Here is a 16,133-nt window from a genome sequence, read left to right on the forward strand (position 1 = left end):
TTTAGTAAATATCTGAACTGTAATGGTAAATTATTGCTCGGACAAATGTGTTGGGCATAAGGAAGATAGTTTGTCTCTGATTATGTGTTATTTTCATAAGCCATTTACATGCCTGCCAGAGTTGAACACTGCTTTTCTGTGTATTCCAGTGATCAGCAATAGCACAATTTGTGACAAGAATAGCACTGTTTTGTTTGTGGTTAAAAATAAGAAGTATGTGGTGTTGGGGTTTATTTGGTTTCATTTGTGTTTTTTCTTTTAGTGCTACTCAGTGATGCAGTCAAAACAATCTATGTTTTTACTTCAATTTTATGTTTTTGAATGACTGCTATGAACAAAAAAAACCCCAAATTTCATTTTTTTTTTTAATTGTTTCTGCAGTCACTTGAGGGCTGCTCTAATTTTCAGTCCGTAGTTTACAGTCTTATAACTGTTTGAATACTTTTCATTTCATATTTAATAATCCTGTTTCCTGTTGCTTATTCTTGTCCCTTTGGGCTCGATCCTCAGGTCGTATACGTTAATGTGTTTATTGTGTTTGGTAAAACAGCAGTTTTTATCTCTTAGCACTTTGACTTCATATATTTAAATGGAAATAGTGTGGTGCCAGCACACTTCCATCATAGGCCTGCAAGAATGGCAGCGTTTTGTCTTTGAAAAAATAATTCTGTAATGCTGACTTTTTTCCTACAGTTGACTCTAAAACATTATGATATCCATTTCTGTTAATTTTTTTAAGAGTGATGGCCTTCCTGCATTAGTTACCTTAAAGAAAGGTCTGGTCGCCCTAGCGAGGCAGTGGATGAAGTTCATTGTAGTGACCCCAGCCTTTAAAGGAGTCAGCTTACACAGACCAACTCAGCCTGTGAAACTGCATACAAGTGTTTGCCGTGAGCACGAGGACGGGCTTGGATTGGATGGAGGGGGTCTTCAGAGTGACACAAGTGCTGACGGAGCAGAGTTTGAATTTGATGCAGGTATTTTAGCGTTCTTCTCTCTTCCTAAAAGCTCACAGGGAGAAGTAACTTCCACTCAAAGCACTTAATGCTTTCAAGATATTATATTCTTTCTGTAGAATCATCAAGCTTCTTTTATAAAATCCTCTTCATTTTGAAACCACTGGTTGTAGTGTTAATATAATATTATTATTGTATGTCATTTGGGAAAAAGCAAAAAAGGAAATTTCGTGTCTTGCTTCACATGCTTTGTCTTATTCACAGCCCAAAATACATCAATTTTCTTATTTGTTAGCTTGCAATTATAATTTTGTCATGCAGTTTCTTATCGTAAGATCGTAACACACAATTCTATGAACTCTCAGGAACAGCTTCAAATCTACCATCTTCCCTTTTATGAAGATGTATTTTCATAAATCTTGTTTTTATTCCATTTTTACTAGTTTGTCTGTGGTAGATTTCTACTGCCAACTTACACATTGCCAGTGTAACAGAAAGTACCCATCTGTCTCTTCAGCTGATTTACAGCTAAGTTAATTAAGAACTACTGGAAGGAAGGGTATAAATATCTGTCAATTAGAACAATCTATTTAACTATCTTGAGTTGAATCAGTTATTTTCTGTTTTTAGCATCTACATTCAGTTTTACTGTCCTAAGAAATAAAATTAGTTAATAAGATTGCTGTGGAGAATGCTGTCCCCTGTGAGGACTCTTATAAACGGATTAGGAGAGGAAGATAAGCAGGAATTTTGTAAGCAAGTGAGCTCACCTGCAGTATAGCACATTTATTTTGTGCAGTACTTGTTGTAGGATGTTGGAAGGACAAAAAGATTGTACTTGTGTTTGAGATTTTCTTACGTGTCTTAGTATTCCCTAGGCAGCTATGTGTGGGTATGTAACAGAACCTGGAAGTTCACGACTACTGGTAATTAAGTGTCTAATAATAGATAATCTTGATTCCCTGTAATACATACAATTGAGGAAGAATTGTTTGCTTGGTTCCAGCTACTGTCAGCGAGCATACAATGCTCTTGGAAGGAACAGCTAATCGACCTCCACCTACTAGTGGCTCTTCTGGGCCTGTTACTGGTGCTGAGATCATGAGGAAACTGTCCAAGACTCACACTCATAGTGATTCTGTTCTGAAAATAAAGGTAAGCTTATAGCATGATGCACAAAGGGAAAAAGAGGTTTATAGCTGGTCTGTCTAGAATCAATTATGTAGGCTGCAGGTGAGCACTAGTCTGAAAAGTAACTGATACATAGAGAATGTGCTGCTTGTGCTGTAAAAGAAATGTTTGATAAGTCGATGTACATTCTGTATCTGTTCTTTATTGTTTTTCTTGCCACTGAACTTCAGAACCAAACTTTAAAAACATCTATATGTGTCATTTAAGCCTGCAGATCACTGCTTATAATCTGCTGGTGGGAACAGAAATCTTTCTTGTTATCTCAAATCTCAAATTGACAAAGCATTCCATTAGCTTGCAAAATTGTGTCGTTTTTATCTCCACACACTGCTCAGAAAACTGGAATATTTTGTTTTCATCTCCATTTTCTGAACAGAAAAAGTAGGGCATTTTAAGCAATTTGTTGTCTTCCAGCTGGGGCTCCCCACAGACAGCAAACCTCTCTGGGTGTGAAGTCAGATCAGCAGATATGTGCGCCTGTCCCTGTAGCAAGGGGTCACCAAGTCCTGTGACTCACTGCTTCCTCCTATTGGTCTTGCATGTTTTAGGGTTTGGTAGCCCAGATGCTCTGCATATCTGGCTGTTATTCAGCTGTGAAGGCAGAGATCCTGTTTGTAAGTTGTAAGCACTTAAGTGATGCAGGAGCCTTCCTCTTGTTGCCAAAAGTCCCCAGCTCCCATTCTTTGCCTTCCCTGGAGTTGACTATATTTATACTATGGGTGCAAGGGATTTGATCTTCAAATACTAAATCCAAATGAGATTTATAGTCAGTGTACTGTTCCTTCTACGTATTTGTCTTAGATTAATTATACACATCTGCAAGTCCATTTGTTACGTTTTGCTTTTAAAATTATTTTTACACCTTATTTTTCAAATATTATAGCAACTTTAAAAGCAACTTACTGCGCAATAACTCTGAGATGTATAACCTGGCCCAAGCAAAATGCTACTTGTCTAAAATTTCTAGGAGTGAGACTTCATAGTTAACTGTGTTTCAATCTCATATTCAGAACAAATGCCACTTCCTTTTTACAGTTTACACAACGCTTCATTAGTTTCTTTATGTTTTGTCTACAAGGGCATACATCCGTATCATTCCTTAAGTTACACCAGTGGAGATACAGCTACGGATTCGCCAGTGCATGTTGGCCGTTCTGGCATGGCAGTCAAGGAAAGTCCAAGAAAAGAGAGTCTGCTCAGCTATCTTACTGGAAGTTTTCCTAGCTTGCATAATCTTCTGGAAGGAACTCCTCAAAGAAGTACAACTGCAGTTAAAAGTAGTTCTTTAACAAGAACAGGTATGATGTAGCTGAAGGGTTGATGGCGTAGGAAGAGAGGGCAGATCCCACCCTAAAAATAAAAATCAGCTCTAGAGATCAATGCGTCATGCAGCTTCCTGGAAACAAATAGTATGTGCTTTGGATTAGGAAAAAAAGAAAAGGCAACTAACAAACTAAGGTGTTTGCCTTATATATAGCCTTATAGCCTTCCTGCTTTCTGAGCGTATGTATGTAGATACATGTGTTCTTTGAATGAAGAAGGAATAAGTGATTGTTCTGCATTTGTCAGGTGATTCTTTTTTGTTGACCTTGTAAGTGGGTCAGAAAGTGGACTGAAATGAATGTTCCAGTAACTTTGTAATTTGCAGGTTTTTATTATTGTATACAAATTAATGGTCCTTTGAACGTGTGTGCTTTGTAGAAGTTTGAATTACATGCACTGAAATTTGTACATTGTGTGTTATTGTTGAGCGTGCCTTGTTGCAATTTATATCAGATAAGTTTGATGTTGCTTTTGCTCTAAAACTTCTCTCCTTTGCTGTCAGAGGATGAAATATTTTACAGAAGAAAAGGTACTTCTGTTTCTTAATGACTGCTTTCCTCCAATTATGGTAGAAATGAACAAACACAAAAATAGTTGTAATGCAACATCTATTAATGTCCTTGTATAGTTTCTGTGGTAGTGTGTGTAGTTTGGAAGGTTGCTGCCTGATGCAGAATCTGTTGGAACAGACAGAGAACTAGACTTGCTCTTTTGATAGTAGATGTGTATTCTCAGTAAAATTATGCTGTGTTCCTGCTTTTTGTCTACATTGATACTTGAAATGTGAAATGTTATGATTTATCTGTATAGGAAATACTGTGGCCACAGATATGCTGTCTGAACATCCTTTGCTGTCTGAACCATCTTCTGTGAGTTTCTACAACTGGATGTCGAATGCTGTGAGCAACAGAGGGAGTGTAGTACAAGAAAGTCCAGCCACCAAATCTGGCCACAACAGTCTTCCAACAGGTATTGTTAGTAGCAGCTGAATTGAAGATGTGACTATGGGTTGACTTTCCTGCATTTACTGTTTCTTCTGAAATATGTCTTCATTTTCTGCAACTCTGAATTTGAATGTTTCTTTGATTAACAGCCTTCCAGTTACAACATACTAATTGTGGTCAATAACTTCAGAGTTGTTTCTTGTTTGTTTTTAATGTTGAACAAATAGTCTGATCTCCCCAAAACATCTTCGTTCTCTACAGACTGCTTAACTGGTGTGGCCTTTCTATTAAATGTGATGTGGTTCTCTGCAAAAGGAATTATATGGTAGAAGTATAGCTTTCAATTTTGCTTTCAGAGAAAGTTACGTTATTTTTTTTTTTCCTGCTGAAACCATAAAGGTTTGTTCACAAGTTTACATTCCTGTAATTAGACTGAGTGACTCTGACTCAGATGCAGATATACCCAAATCATTCTTCTCTGAAAGCAGATAGCCATGGCTCTCTGGTAAGTGCTCTAATGTTGAGTTCTGGCTGAGCATGCATTGGCAGAACATCTCTGTCTCACAGGAAGCAAGTCCAATACAAACTCAAGGCGCTGGGTGTATTAGCTATCCAGTAGAATGCAATACAGGCCTTCAGAAGGAGTACAGAAAGGAGGGAAAATTTTTGTGCTTTTCAAATTTGAGCTGAACAATATCATACTGTTTCTGAAGGCCATTTTTGCAAGGTTATGGACTAGATTAGGAGGCTAACTTCCTATGTTTATAATGTGTTATAAACTTGGATGAGTTTATAGAGTTAATCATGTTAAAAAAAAATGCTGTGGTGTAAGTGTTCCAAGGGTATTTATTTTTCAGGTGTTGCACCCAATCTTCCTACCATACCTTCTGCTTCAGACTTCAACACAGTTCTGTCTAGTGACCAGAACACCCTGGATGGCACACATTCACAGCACAGCACCAGTCAGGATGACATTGCAGGTGTGGAAGAAGGTAACCAGGGATTTCCTGCTGTCCAGCTAGCGGATGCACAGGTAGGGGTGGCTCGCTGATTACTTAATAAAATTCTACAGTAATTAGAATTTTATCCTGATTTTCTTATGTGCTTATCTTATGCATCCTGTGCAAGGATGAAAGGCTCAAATAACGTCTGAGATTTCTTTAGCAAATTTTATGAACAGTGATTAGAAAATTGTTTCATAACTTCAACAAATGTTTGGAGCATTTATGACAATAGCCTAGATCTTCTGAATGCTTTTTAATGGGGGGGGGGACATTCAACTGTACTGCATAAAGCTTGCTCCCAAAGCTAAGTATCCAATGTTAACTTGTTATGTAGTCAATCTTTGTACACAAAAATTCATAAAGCTTGTCATTTTTTTCCTTCTTTTGCTGTTTTTTGGTATGGTCAATAAAATTATTTTTTTCCATATATTACTGTAATGATAGATCAACAAATGATGATGTAGGAAAATGAGAATTTAGAAATATTCTAGGCAATGTGAAGTAAATCAGTGTTCTTTGTTCTGTAGGTTGTTTTCAAACCTCTTCTAAGTTACACAGGGATTCAGTCTCAGGATGCAATGCCACTCTGCTACAGAATGTACTTTGGAGAGTACCTTTCATTCTCAGGAACTTTGGACTGCCTCAGAGCAGATATTGTTGATTCAGATACAGCAAAGGACAGAAAAAGCAAGCGAGCTCGAAGGTATTTTGTTAAATATTTGAAAATACGTATACTGGCTAAAGAATGGAAATTAGGGCTTTCATTTGTGAAGAAGACAAATGCAATTCTGAAGCGCAGTTGTTTTGTTGTTGTTGTTGTTTGTTGTTTTGTTTTTTTGCTTTGTGGTTTTGTTTTGGTTTTTTTTTTGAATCTGACACGTTTTATTTTTGTTTTGTATTTCTCTTCCTATGTAAAGACTTCAAAATTTCAAGTATTTGAACCTCAGCTACTTCTGAAAATTGGAGACTGGGGAAGGGTAGTAGATAGGAATTACTGTGGGAGAAATTTGAGATGTTCTGAATTGAGGTTTTGTAATTCACCTGCAATGAGGTTGTTATTTTCATTGTAAATGCCTAATTATTTATTAATGTATTCTTTTTTCTTTTCTCCCTCCCTTGAGTGTTTTGGGTGATGTCTTAGGATATAATAAAAGAACTGCATGCCAAACTAAGTTTTCAATGAACTGAATGGTTACTATGTTATATGGAAGTACAAAGGTTTATCTCCAATATTTAAAACTATAGTATGAATGCAATACCATAAGAGGAAAGGTTGAATTCAGTAAATCAGTTGTACTGTAAGATGTATTTGACTCTATGCCAGTTATGGAGAGAAATAAAATGTAACTTGTATGTTTTCTTTCCTAGACAAGGAGCTGTCAACCTTCCTCCTCTTGAATTCAAACCAGCTTTGATGTTGGAAACTTTCAGTATTAGTGCAGTTGTAATGGAGAAATCCATGTGCACACCTCATCACTCTGCCAACGCCCTTTCTTTTCATGACTTGAATAAACGCTATTATAATACTTTTCACTGTAACTTCACAATATCTTGCCAGTCCATAAGCCAGCACGTAGATATGGCACTGGTTCGTCTTATTCATCAGTTCAGTACAATGGTTGATGACATCAAAGCCACGCAAACAGACATCAAACTTAGCAGATACACAGCTGGTTCCGCCTCTCCAACACCTACTTTTAAAACCCGAAAACACAGAGACTTCCGCTCCTCTGATTTTAGCCGGAGCTCTCGAGGAAGTCTTAATGGAGGTAACAGAGTGAACAACACTAAGAACAAACGAGCAAACAACGAGAACAATAAGAAGGAGTCTAGAAACAAGAATTCCCTGGGCAGGTCAGAAAGAAGAACTTCTAAGGTGTCCAGGAAAGGCTCAAAAGATGTGGTTGACATGACTATTCATATGGATGACTCTGACTCTATTACTGTGTCAGAACAGAGTGAACCTTCTGCTGAGTGTTGGCAAAATATGTATAAACTATTGAACTTCTATTCACTCATTTCTGATCCAACTGGGATTTTAGAAAAGTCTTCTGAAACCTTTGGGCCAACAGGTAAACCAGTTTTACTATTGTCCCTGTTTTGTCTAGGATTTGGTTTGGGTGCCAATTTTATTAAAATGGAATAAGTGGGGCTCAAATGATTTGCCTAAAAATGTACAAGACATATCCTTGGTTCCAAACACAAAAGTTTATACATCAGATACGCTAAGGATTTCTTCTAAAATATCCTCAAGTAACTCAGTAGTATTTTTGTAGGTGTTCGAAGCCCAACTGAACCTGCTTGCAGAGTGGTGTTTGAGAATGAACAGGATAATGGCAGAGATGTGCAGAGGAAGCGCAGTCTGGTGACTTCGGAGCCACAGCACGTGACTCTCATAGTATTTGGGATAGGCATGGTGAATCGAACCCACCTGGAGGCAGATATTGGTGGTCTGACAATGGAATCGGAGCTGAAGAGAATCCATGGCAGTTTCACTTTGAAAGAAAAAATGAAAGGTGTGATAAGCTAAATTGTACACTGTAATTAATTTCAGTAGTGGCTTTACATTGCATATGTATGTGCATACCTACCAATGTATATGTATTTGTAGTATGTTTTATTTGCAAATGGATCTATGTAGTGACTGTGAGGGTGATACAAGAACGGTTTTTAGAAGAACGTACTGAATGCTACTGGGATGCTGAGATGTTTAAAAGGAAGCACGATTTCCATAAAATGATTTATGAGAAAAAATTCTTTCAGGAGATAAAGCTACTGCTTTCATTTTCGAAAGTCTTTTTTTTGGTCAAAGTTTAAATGTGATGTATCATACTGTGATTACTAAAACTGTAATCTATTAATTACGTTGTTGCTTCTATGTTTTTGAAAGTAGTAGGCTTACCTGGAAGTATTAGAAGGAATGATGTGTGTTAAGTGCTGTTTTTTCTTAAAGATGTACTGCATCAAAAGATGACCGAGACATGTGCCACTGCTCACATAGGAGGTGTCAATATCGTCCTGCTGGAGGGAATTACCCCAAATATTCAGTAAGTATGATGCCTGATGATGTAAAACGTCTCAAACAACATTGTGTAGTAGCAGTATCAGTTTCGTGACATTAATGTCATGTAGCTTATGGAGAAAGCCTTGATAATGTGATTCTAGGTAGAATCCATGAAGTTACAGTCTGATGGTGACTGTGCAGCTGTTGCAGAACTTGGCCCGAGTTTGACTGCTGAAGCTAATTGTGTGTTCCTGCTGACTGGAGGCTTTTCTATGAAAGGCACATCTTTGAATGAGCTAAGGATTACGGTGTGCAGATGGTTTCAGTGTAGGGCCCTCAATTATGTAAGTTTTAGTTACAGTTCTGTGAACAAAATACTCCTGTTTCTTTCTATTTGGAATGGCAGGTGTTAGTGAGTTCTGAACTGATTGCAGGATCGCAGTGTAAATGGGTGACCTTACTGAAAAACTGTAGGGAGCAGATCCTCTCGTATAAATAAATAAATCATACAATCAGACCTTCCTGCACCAGTTTTATTTGATGTGATGTACTCATGGAAACAATATTACATACTATTTAATGTTTCTATTATGCTTCTAATTGTTTTTGGAAACTTGTAGATTCCACTAAATAATACAAGATTTTATCTGTAATATTTAACTTACTAATGCTGATTTATCCTATTTGAGATCTGTATCATTACTGTAATAGAAATCTTTCTGAGTTTCCCTGTTGCATGATTCCTTTGTTATTTTTACCATTCTGATATTCATTCCCTGTTCTTTATATAATTGACACAATTTAAAAAAGAAAAGAAAGAAAATCATATTTTGTGCATGAACATCTTGAATGACATTCTCAACATCCACATTTATTTATTTATTTATTTTTTAACCGGGTTCACAGACTCAGGAAAGGCATGCATTATTTTTGTTTCCAGCTGAAAGTTGTTGAGTTGCAAAACAACAGTTAATGTACAACTCTTTGTAACAGAACACCCTCATGCAGTTTGAATGTTAGCTGAGTAACCCTCAGTATGTGATCTGGTTTTAAAATATTAATAATTTTGTGGAAAAGGAGATAAATAACTTGACTTGAGTCACTCTTTCTTTTTTCCTTTTATTTATTTATTCCTGCTTAGTTTGGAAAATACTATGAAGGACTTCAAATGGATAGAATTTCACTGATATTCACAGCTAAATTGTGCCTGATAAACGTATTTCAGAAGGATAAATAGAAGTTCTGATCTGACAGCCATGCAATGTTTCTGAAGATGGCTGAGGTTTTTCGTGTCTTTTTTATGCCATAACGTCACAGAACTTTAATATAGAAGTGGTGGAAAAAGGGGGAAAATGTTGACTAAATCTTTTGGAAAAAAAACAAGAAATAACTAACAAACCCCAAACCTCGAAGTTATTAACTTTGAAAGTAAATGTCATATTGTGGGTTACAAATAATTAACTGACTAATTTTGCATGACTGTTTATTCTTTATTTGCTTTGTTTTTGTTTTTCTTGCTTTCTCTTCAATCTTCATCTATAGACTGGAGGATTTTCCCACATCTCCTACAAGCACAGCCAAACAAGAGTTTCTGTATGTCATATTATTATGTTTAATAGTCTTGCAACTAACTGTTATATAGCTAACGGCTGCATTCGTTGTGTGTGATTGTGTAGGAAGATGTTGCTTGAATACGTTTCAGTTTAACATCTAATAATAGCTAGGTAAGGTTTTAATGTGGCCTGCAAGTATGTGTCCAAAAAACCCCAACTTGTATGTTCTCTTTTAACAGTCTAGTTTTAGGGGCAGTTCTTACATTATATTGTCAATACTGTAATGCTAGAGTGGTTTCACTGATTTAAGTTCTTTAGAAGTGCTTCTGTGCTTGTTTTAATGAGTGAAAATAATGCTGATAAATGCAGAGGACAGAAAAGATAGTTTTTAATTGGATAAGAAACTGCTGTGCTTGCTGTGGTGGTACCTATTGTGATCTGAGTATGAGGAGGAGGACCATTTCTTTTTTTTGTCTTTATTTACTTCAGTGCTGGGTTACTAGCTTTGCTGACAAGGGTGTACTAACATAGAATGTTTGCATTAAAACTCTGCTTGTGCATCTGCTACTCATGAAGGTGAACCCTTTCAGGTCTCTTAGTTCCCTTTGTGTGGAAGTAGTTTCTCATTTGGTGGCCATATAGCTATTTCTATAGTGGGATAGAGAGTTTGTTCAAGACTCAGTTGGGAGAACTGTCATTTTTGGAATTGGCATTAGAAGACAGAGTTACTTCTGAATGAGTTACATCGATGTAACTTAAATGTTAATTATTTTGACAGTACTCAATCAGTCCTGTTATAGATGCATGCTTGCACACTGTGAAACTACAGACACACAGTGTGCAGTGATTATTCAGAATAAGTGCATAGCCACCCAGTTGTTCTGACTTCTACTTTCATGGAAGTCATGGAAGTAGGCTTTCTGTAGACCAGACAAATGACAGTGAAATTCATTAGTTACATAAAATATGCAAATATATAAGCAGAGATGCACTGTTAATCTTGTTCGGTACTTGGGAGGTCCACACTGAGAATATTATTTCCAATCTAATTCTTCCATGAAAGCTGTATTTGTGCATTTATTTTTTTTTTTAAATTAAGGAATTGCTTCAAGTTGTATGAATTAGTGTGTGCTCAGATTTGATTATAAACTCAAACAGACTTCAACTCCAACTGAATTTGCTTTTAAAGCACGTCTGGATTAAGATTATGTTATGTCTATATGGTACACACCAGGAAGAGATCTTACAACTTCCCTTGAGTGTTATTCTTGTCCATCAAGCCCTGACTCCCTGAACAGTCAATATAGTAGTATTTTGCATTATTGAAGGAAGAAAAATATAATTTTTGATTGGCCTCGTAGTAGATCAGTCTGAAAGCTTAGCTGGTGGAGCTGAGCAGAAAACATGGAAACATCAACAGAGAAATAATCACAGAATCATAGAATGGCTTAGGTTGGAAGGGATGTTAAAGATCATCTAGTTCTGTTCTCCGTGCCACGTGGAGTCAAATCTGCCCTTTTCTTATGTAGTATGTGTTTGTATAAATGTTTTCTTCTTGAAAATACTTGCAAATAGAGATTTGTTTCCTTCTTCATACTGAGCTTCCACTCAAAAATTTTAATCTGTAACTGCTTTAGGTCTCTTGCAGCCCTTGTATGAGTGTGAAAATCTGAAACTGTTTCTGGAATCCACTGTAGATAGGCCTGTGATTGTGCAGTAGTGCTGCAGACTTGTTTGTTATAAGCAGAGGGATGATGGTGTTTTGTTTCTACACCTGAAGATGTTTTAGGCCAACCATTGTTTAACGTAATGTGTTAGAGCCTCACAGAATAAGCGAATAAGAATACTTAGGGAGTAATAATTTTTGCACGTTTTAGTTGATGAATTGAATATTCCAAACTATTTGTCTTTCACTCTGAGGCTGTAACACTCTTTGCTGGCTACATAATAAATTCTCCCTGGGTAACCCACCAGTAATTAACCTGAAATTAGAAACATAAATGTGTTACCCCTTGCATCCTTTTTAACAGGAGCTTAGTGAATTCTGATATGCCAAAATTTCATTCTGCAATCTACAACTGTCATCTTTGTGCATTTCTATTTTTATCTTATATAACCATTGTGAATGATATCCTTATCAAATTAATATAAATTAATATAAAAATATTTTTTGGCTCATACTAGTACAAATTACCAAGTCTAATAAACGTCAGTATTAATTGATTAACCAATTTATCACTTTCTATGTATTCATTGCTTAGCAAGTATTCCTTCCATGGACCTTTTTGGATGCTGAAATCAGATTTCACTAAGTCATCTTATGAAAAGGATGATTCAAGTATATTCCTGAGAAGGAATTGAAATGGAAGGCTCTTGTTTATGTGCGTGAAAATTTGTCTCTGGATGTGCAGCCTGGTGTGTGTAAATTCAAATGATCTTAGATTATGCCAGAATAACAGTGTAACAGGTATCGGTATTTTTGCAATGCATGCCTTGTGGGTTTCTTAAATATTAGCATAGTTGTCTGTGGCATGTAGTGCATCTGTGTGTGTAAATGAACAAAACATTAATGTGTATGTAGTTTATAAACAAAGACTTATCTGAATACTAGGAAATTAAGCTAATCCTTAAAACCCGTTTTAACATAAAGCTTTAATTGTTTTGAAAGATTTGCAAATAATTCCTATTTCACTTTCTGTTAGAACTGTAGTGAAATGCAGTATTGCCAAATCCCAAGCCTTGTATAGTGCCCAGAGAGGGCTGAAAACAAACAATGCTGCTGTGGTCAAAGTTGGAGCCATCAGCATAAACATTCCACAGCACCCTGCCACGCTTCACAGCATGATGGTGCGCAGTTCTCACCAGCTCTCGAAGCAGATTTCAGATCTCATCAGGCAGCCATCAACGGCGTAAGTGTTTATGTGGCACATCAGCATGCCACTGACTGAATGCCATCCATTTATGGCATGGTGCTACTTTAAGCATATGAGAGTGCATTGTATTAGAATGGTCTTTTCTTATCTTCGTTGTGTATATAGCTCTCAGCCCACAAAAGAAGATGTTGCGACTCCTTTGCCCTCTGAAAAGACTCCAACAAGTATTAATCAAACACCTGTTGAAACAAATGAATTTCCACAGCTGCCAGAAGGCTTAGAAAAGAAGCCTATAGTTCTTAAATTCAGTGCCATGATAGATGGTATAGCTATTGGAGCAGCACTCTTGCCCTCTCTGAAGGCGGAATATAAGATGGGAAGAATGCGGAGTCATGGGATGACAGGTAAGAATTCTCTGAAACTTTAAACTTTATGGCTTTTAGTTTGGTCTTGTCAGAAAAAACCAACAGGACTGGATATTTCAGTCACCATGAGAGGTTCGACTGTTGCTCATGGCTTTTTTTTTTTAATCTGAATTTCAATCAGATAGGGCCATAAAGAGTATTTATGCTTTTATTACATTATTGCCAAACGCAGAATACAAAAATAGACTGAGAAATATATACATTGATAGGTACAGCTTTCTCTCACTATTAAATCAGTTTATACTTGATTAACTGAATTTTGATTGCTAAGGCTACTCAGGAATACTCTTATAAGACCTCAGTGCTGGTGAGCTAGTTTGAGCTAGTTTGACCCTCTGCTTCATCAGCTAATAAAGTTGTCTTTGTTTTCTGTCAGAGTTAAGATAATTCAAATTCATGTGGGTGGATATATATAGCTCTATAGACATACGCCTTTCAATAACATTTTAAGATTTTTTTTTTAATTCTAAAAGTGTTCTTAAACTTAAGCATAAATACGGGTGGTTTTTTTTCCAGCTGATATTTTTCCCCATTTTCCTTTAACAGGTGCCCAGACAAGATTTAATTTTGAGCTTCCAAGTCATAGATTGCGCTTCACTTCAAAAGTCTCTGCCACTGATATGTCAACCATTCCTCCTTCTGCAAGTCTCAACCTTCCTCCTGTCACTATGTCAGGCAAATATATCATGGAAGAACACGATACCTACTCAGACCAAATATGGAGCATAGATGAACTGCCTGCTAAACAAGGCTATTATTTACAAGGGAACTACTTACGTTGTGTGGCTGAAGTAGGTGCTGAAAACAAGAGACATCTTTGATAACTGTTCTTTTGTATTTCTGTTTGTGCATCTTCATCTTAGCTTAATTATCTGCTTTCTGCAGAACTCTCAAGTTCACAAGTTGTTCCAAATGTAACATCTGTAATTGCAAGAAATAGAAACGGAACGTTCTCAGTGTTTGGTTTGATGAGCAGCCGACTATGTTTGAAAAATCTTGAATATGTTATTTTGTGTAAACAAATAAGGAAGACGTACATAAACTTTCCTTTTGTTTTTCTTTTTTGGAATGAATATTTCTAATCAGTCAAGTTAAGTAAAAGCATATCATTCTGATTATTCAGGAGTCATTTAAAACTGATAGCTTATGCTTCTGTATCAGATAATTGCCAGACATTTTGCAAAAATGCGTATCTTTTTAAAATTTAAAAATACATATTTGAATGATAAGGTGGCTGCATAGGTGTAAGGAGCAGCTAAATGCGACTTCAGCAAATCATTTAGAGTTTTATTCGTGTGTCACAAGTTCTATTTGCATACCAGTTTCCACATTGTTGGTTTTTTTATGTCAAGAATGATTGGTCTTGAAAATATATATATGTAAGAGTTAAAAATATATTGTTTTAAAAACATAGCTATGGCAGCTGTTCTAAAGTTGTGCGTTTTTTTTTTTATTCCTGTAGGTTGGCTCCTTTGAACATAATCTCACAACTGATCTCTTGAATCATTTAGTGTTTGTACAAAAAGTGTTCATGAAGGAAGTAAATGAAGTCATACAGAAAGTTTCAGGTAAGGAAAAGCACTTAAAATGAACTTTTATTAAACTTTGTTTGATGGCAACATTATGTAGTTCTCTGAATTTAATTCAAACACCATATTTTGTGCCTAACACTGCATGGAAGGAAGCAACAGAGTTTGAGTTTGAGGTAAGAACAGAGACTCTGGAAAATCTTGCAGCTGTTCCAGAGAATGTTTTAGAGGGAAACATGATCATTTTGACATGTTAATCCAAAGCTGCAAAATATTGGTATTGTCCCATTTCAGTGTGCAAGGGAAATATCTGTGTTTATCTGTTTAGGAATAATCAGAGTTACAAAGCATTTATTTTCTAACAGACTAATGGACAAAAGGTTTTTTTAGTTATAGGTGAATCAGAATTTGCACATCATTTAATAATAGGTCCAATCACTTCCAGCTCTTCCTGTTAGAGACTTCATTTTCTCAGTCTGAAAGAGAATCAGAACTCTTCACTGATACAGGACTACTCTGGAGTAGAAAGTATGGACTGGAAATTTTGTTTTACAAATTAGTTGTCTTTTAGTAGCTTAAAAAAATACACAGTACTTACTGTGGGTATTATACAATAAAGGAGGAGGTGAATAGAAGAGCGAAGAAGTAAACTATAGAAATGTTTTCGTGTTCTTTAGGTCAAAATAAGAATTGGTAGATGAGACAAATGAATATTAAAAAAGGAAAGCAATAACTAATATAAGTAATAACTAATATGTAAAATATAGAGACTGTTTATTAATAAATAATAAAAATAAATAGGCAAAATAACCCTGAGAAATAAAGGAAATACAATTTTTATTACTTAAGGTTTTAAAGGCAGAAAAATGTAGGAGAAAGAAATGTTACTGATTAACAAACATGAATACATACTCAAGTGGGTGGAATTTCAAGTAGTTGGATTTTTAATATGTTTCTGGTTATCTGAAAAGGCTATTATAGAAATAAAGTGACTGCATAGTGGAAAAATTCATTAGTAATTGGAAACACTGGAAAAGTAACTTAGCAAGTGGTGTATAAGTGAAAGGAGTGTTTGTGTGTGTGTTTACACATTCAAAGACACACGTAAATACACATAATACAGCTCTGCAGGTCCAGATACACTTCAAAGATGCGGTGAGGGAAACTGAACATATCTGAATTGCTGAATGGGAGGAAGAAATACGTTTTATACCACCTTATGTTTGTTCGAGGCAAAATACATCAGCATTGTGTAGTAAGAGAACACTTGGGGAAAGAACAAAACTTTAACAGCTATCATTATTCTTTTTTTTTTTTTTTTTTTTTTTTTT

At 36.0% G+C, this 16,133-nt stretch overlaps 1 protein-coding gene across 11 annotated transcripts in view; it reads left to right on the forward strand.

Moving 5' to 3' along the window:
- KIAA1109 (KIAA1109 ortholog) overlaps positions 1 to 16,133 on the forward strand; it is a 109,490-nt gene that overhangs the window by 59,791 nt on the left and 33,566 nt on the right. For 9 of the 11 annotated variants that reach the window (XM_042811667.1, XM_042811656.1, XM_042811657.1 and 6 more), the window contains exons 40-53: positions 740 to 977; positions 1,963 to 2,111; positions 3,226 to 3,445; positions 4,281 to 4,439; positions 5,272 to 5,447; positions 5,946 to 6,121; positions 6,787 to 7,490; positions 7,695 to 7,934; positions 8,372 to 8,465; positions 9,965 to 10,015; positions 12,678 to 12,884; positions 13,014 to 13,252; positions 13,820 to 14,064; positions 14,736 to 14,841. In XM_042811667.1, coding sequence (XP_042667601.1) covers positions 740 to 977; positions 1,963 to 2,111; positions 3,226 to 3,445; positions 4,281 to 4,439; positions 5,272 to 5,447; positions 5,946 to 6,121; positions 6,787 to 7,490; positions 7,695 to 7,934; positions 8,372 to 8,465; positions 9,965 to 10,015; positions 12,678 to 12,884; positions 13,014 to 13,252; positions 13,820 to 14,064; positions 14,736 to 14,841 — 3,004 coding nt within the window. The remainder of the gene's footprint in view (positions 1 to 739; positions 978 to 1,962; positions 2,112 to 3,225; positions 3,446 to 4,280; positions 4,440 to 5,271; positions 5,448 to 5,945; positions 6,122 to 6,786; positions 7,491 to 7,694; positions 7,935 to 8,371; positions 8,466 to 9,964; positions 10,016 to 12,677; positions 12,885 to 13,013; positions 13,253 to 13,819; positions 14,065 to 14,735; positions 14,842 to 16,133) is intronic. The other 2 variants (XM_042811658.1, XM_042811659.1) reach the window with 2 other exon arrangements.

The sequence above is a fragment of the Centrocercus urophasianus genome, unplaced genomic scaffold (assembly GCF_019232065.1).
Source record: "Centrocercus urophasianus isolate 14NV4802_14NV808 unplaced genomic scaffold, USGS_Curo_1.0 seq_13, whole genome shotgun sequence".
In the NCBI taxonomy this organism is placed as follows: Eukaryota; Metazoa; Chordata; class Aves; order Galliformes; family Phasianidae; genus Centrocercus; species Centrocercus urophasianus.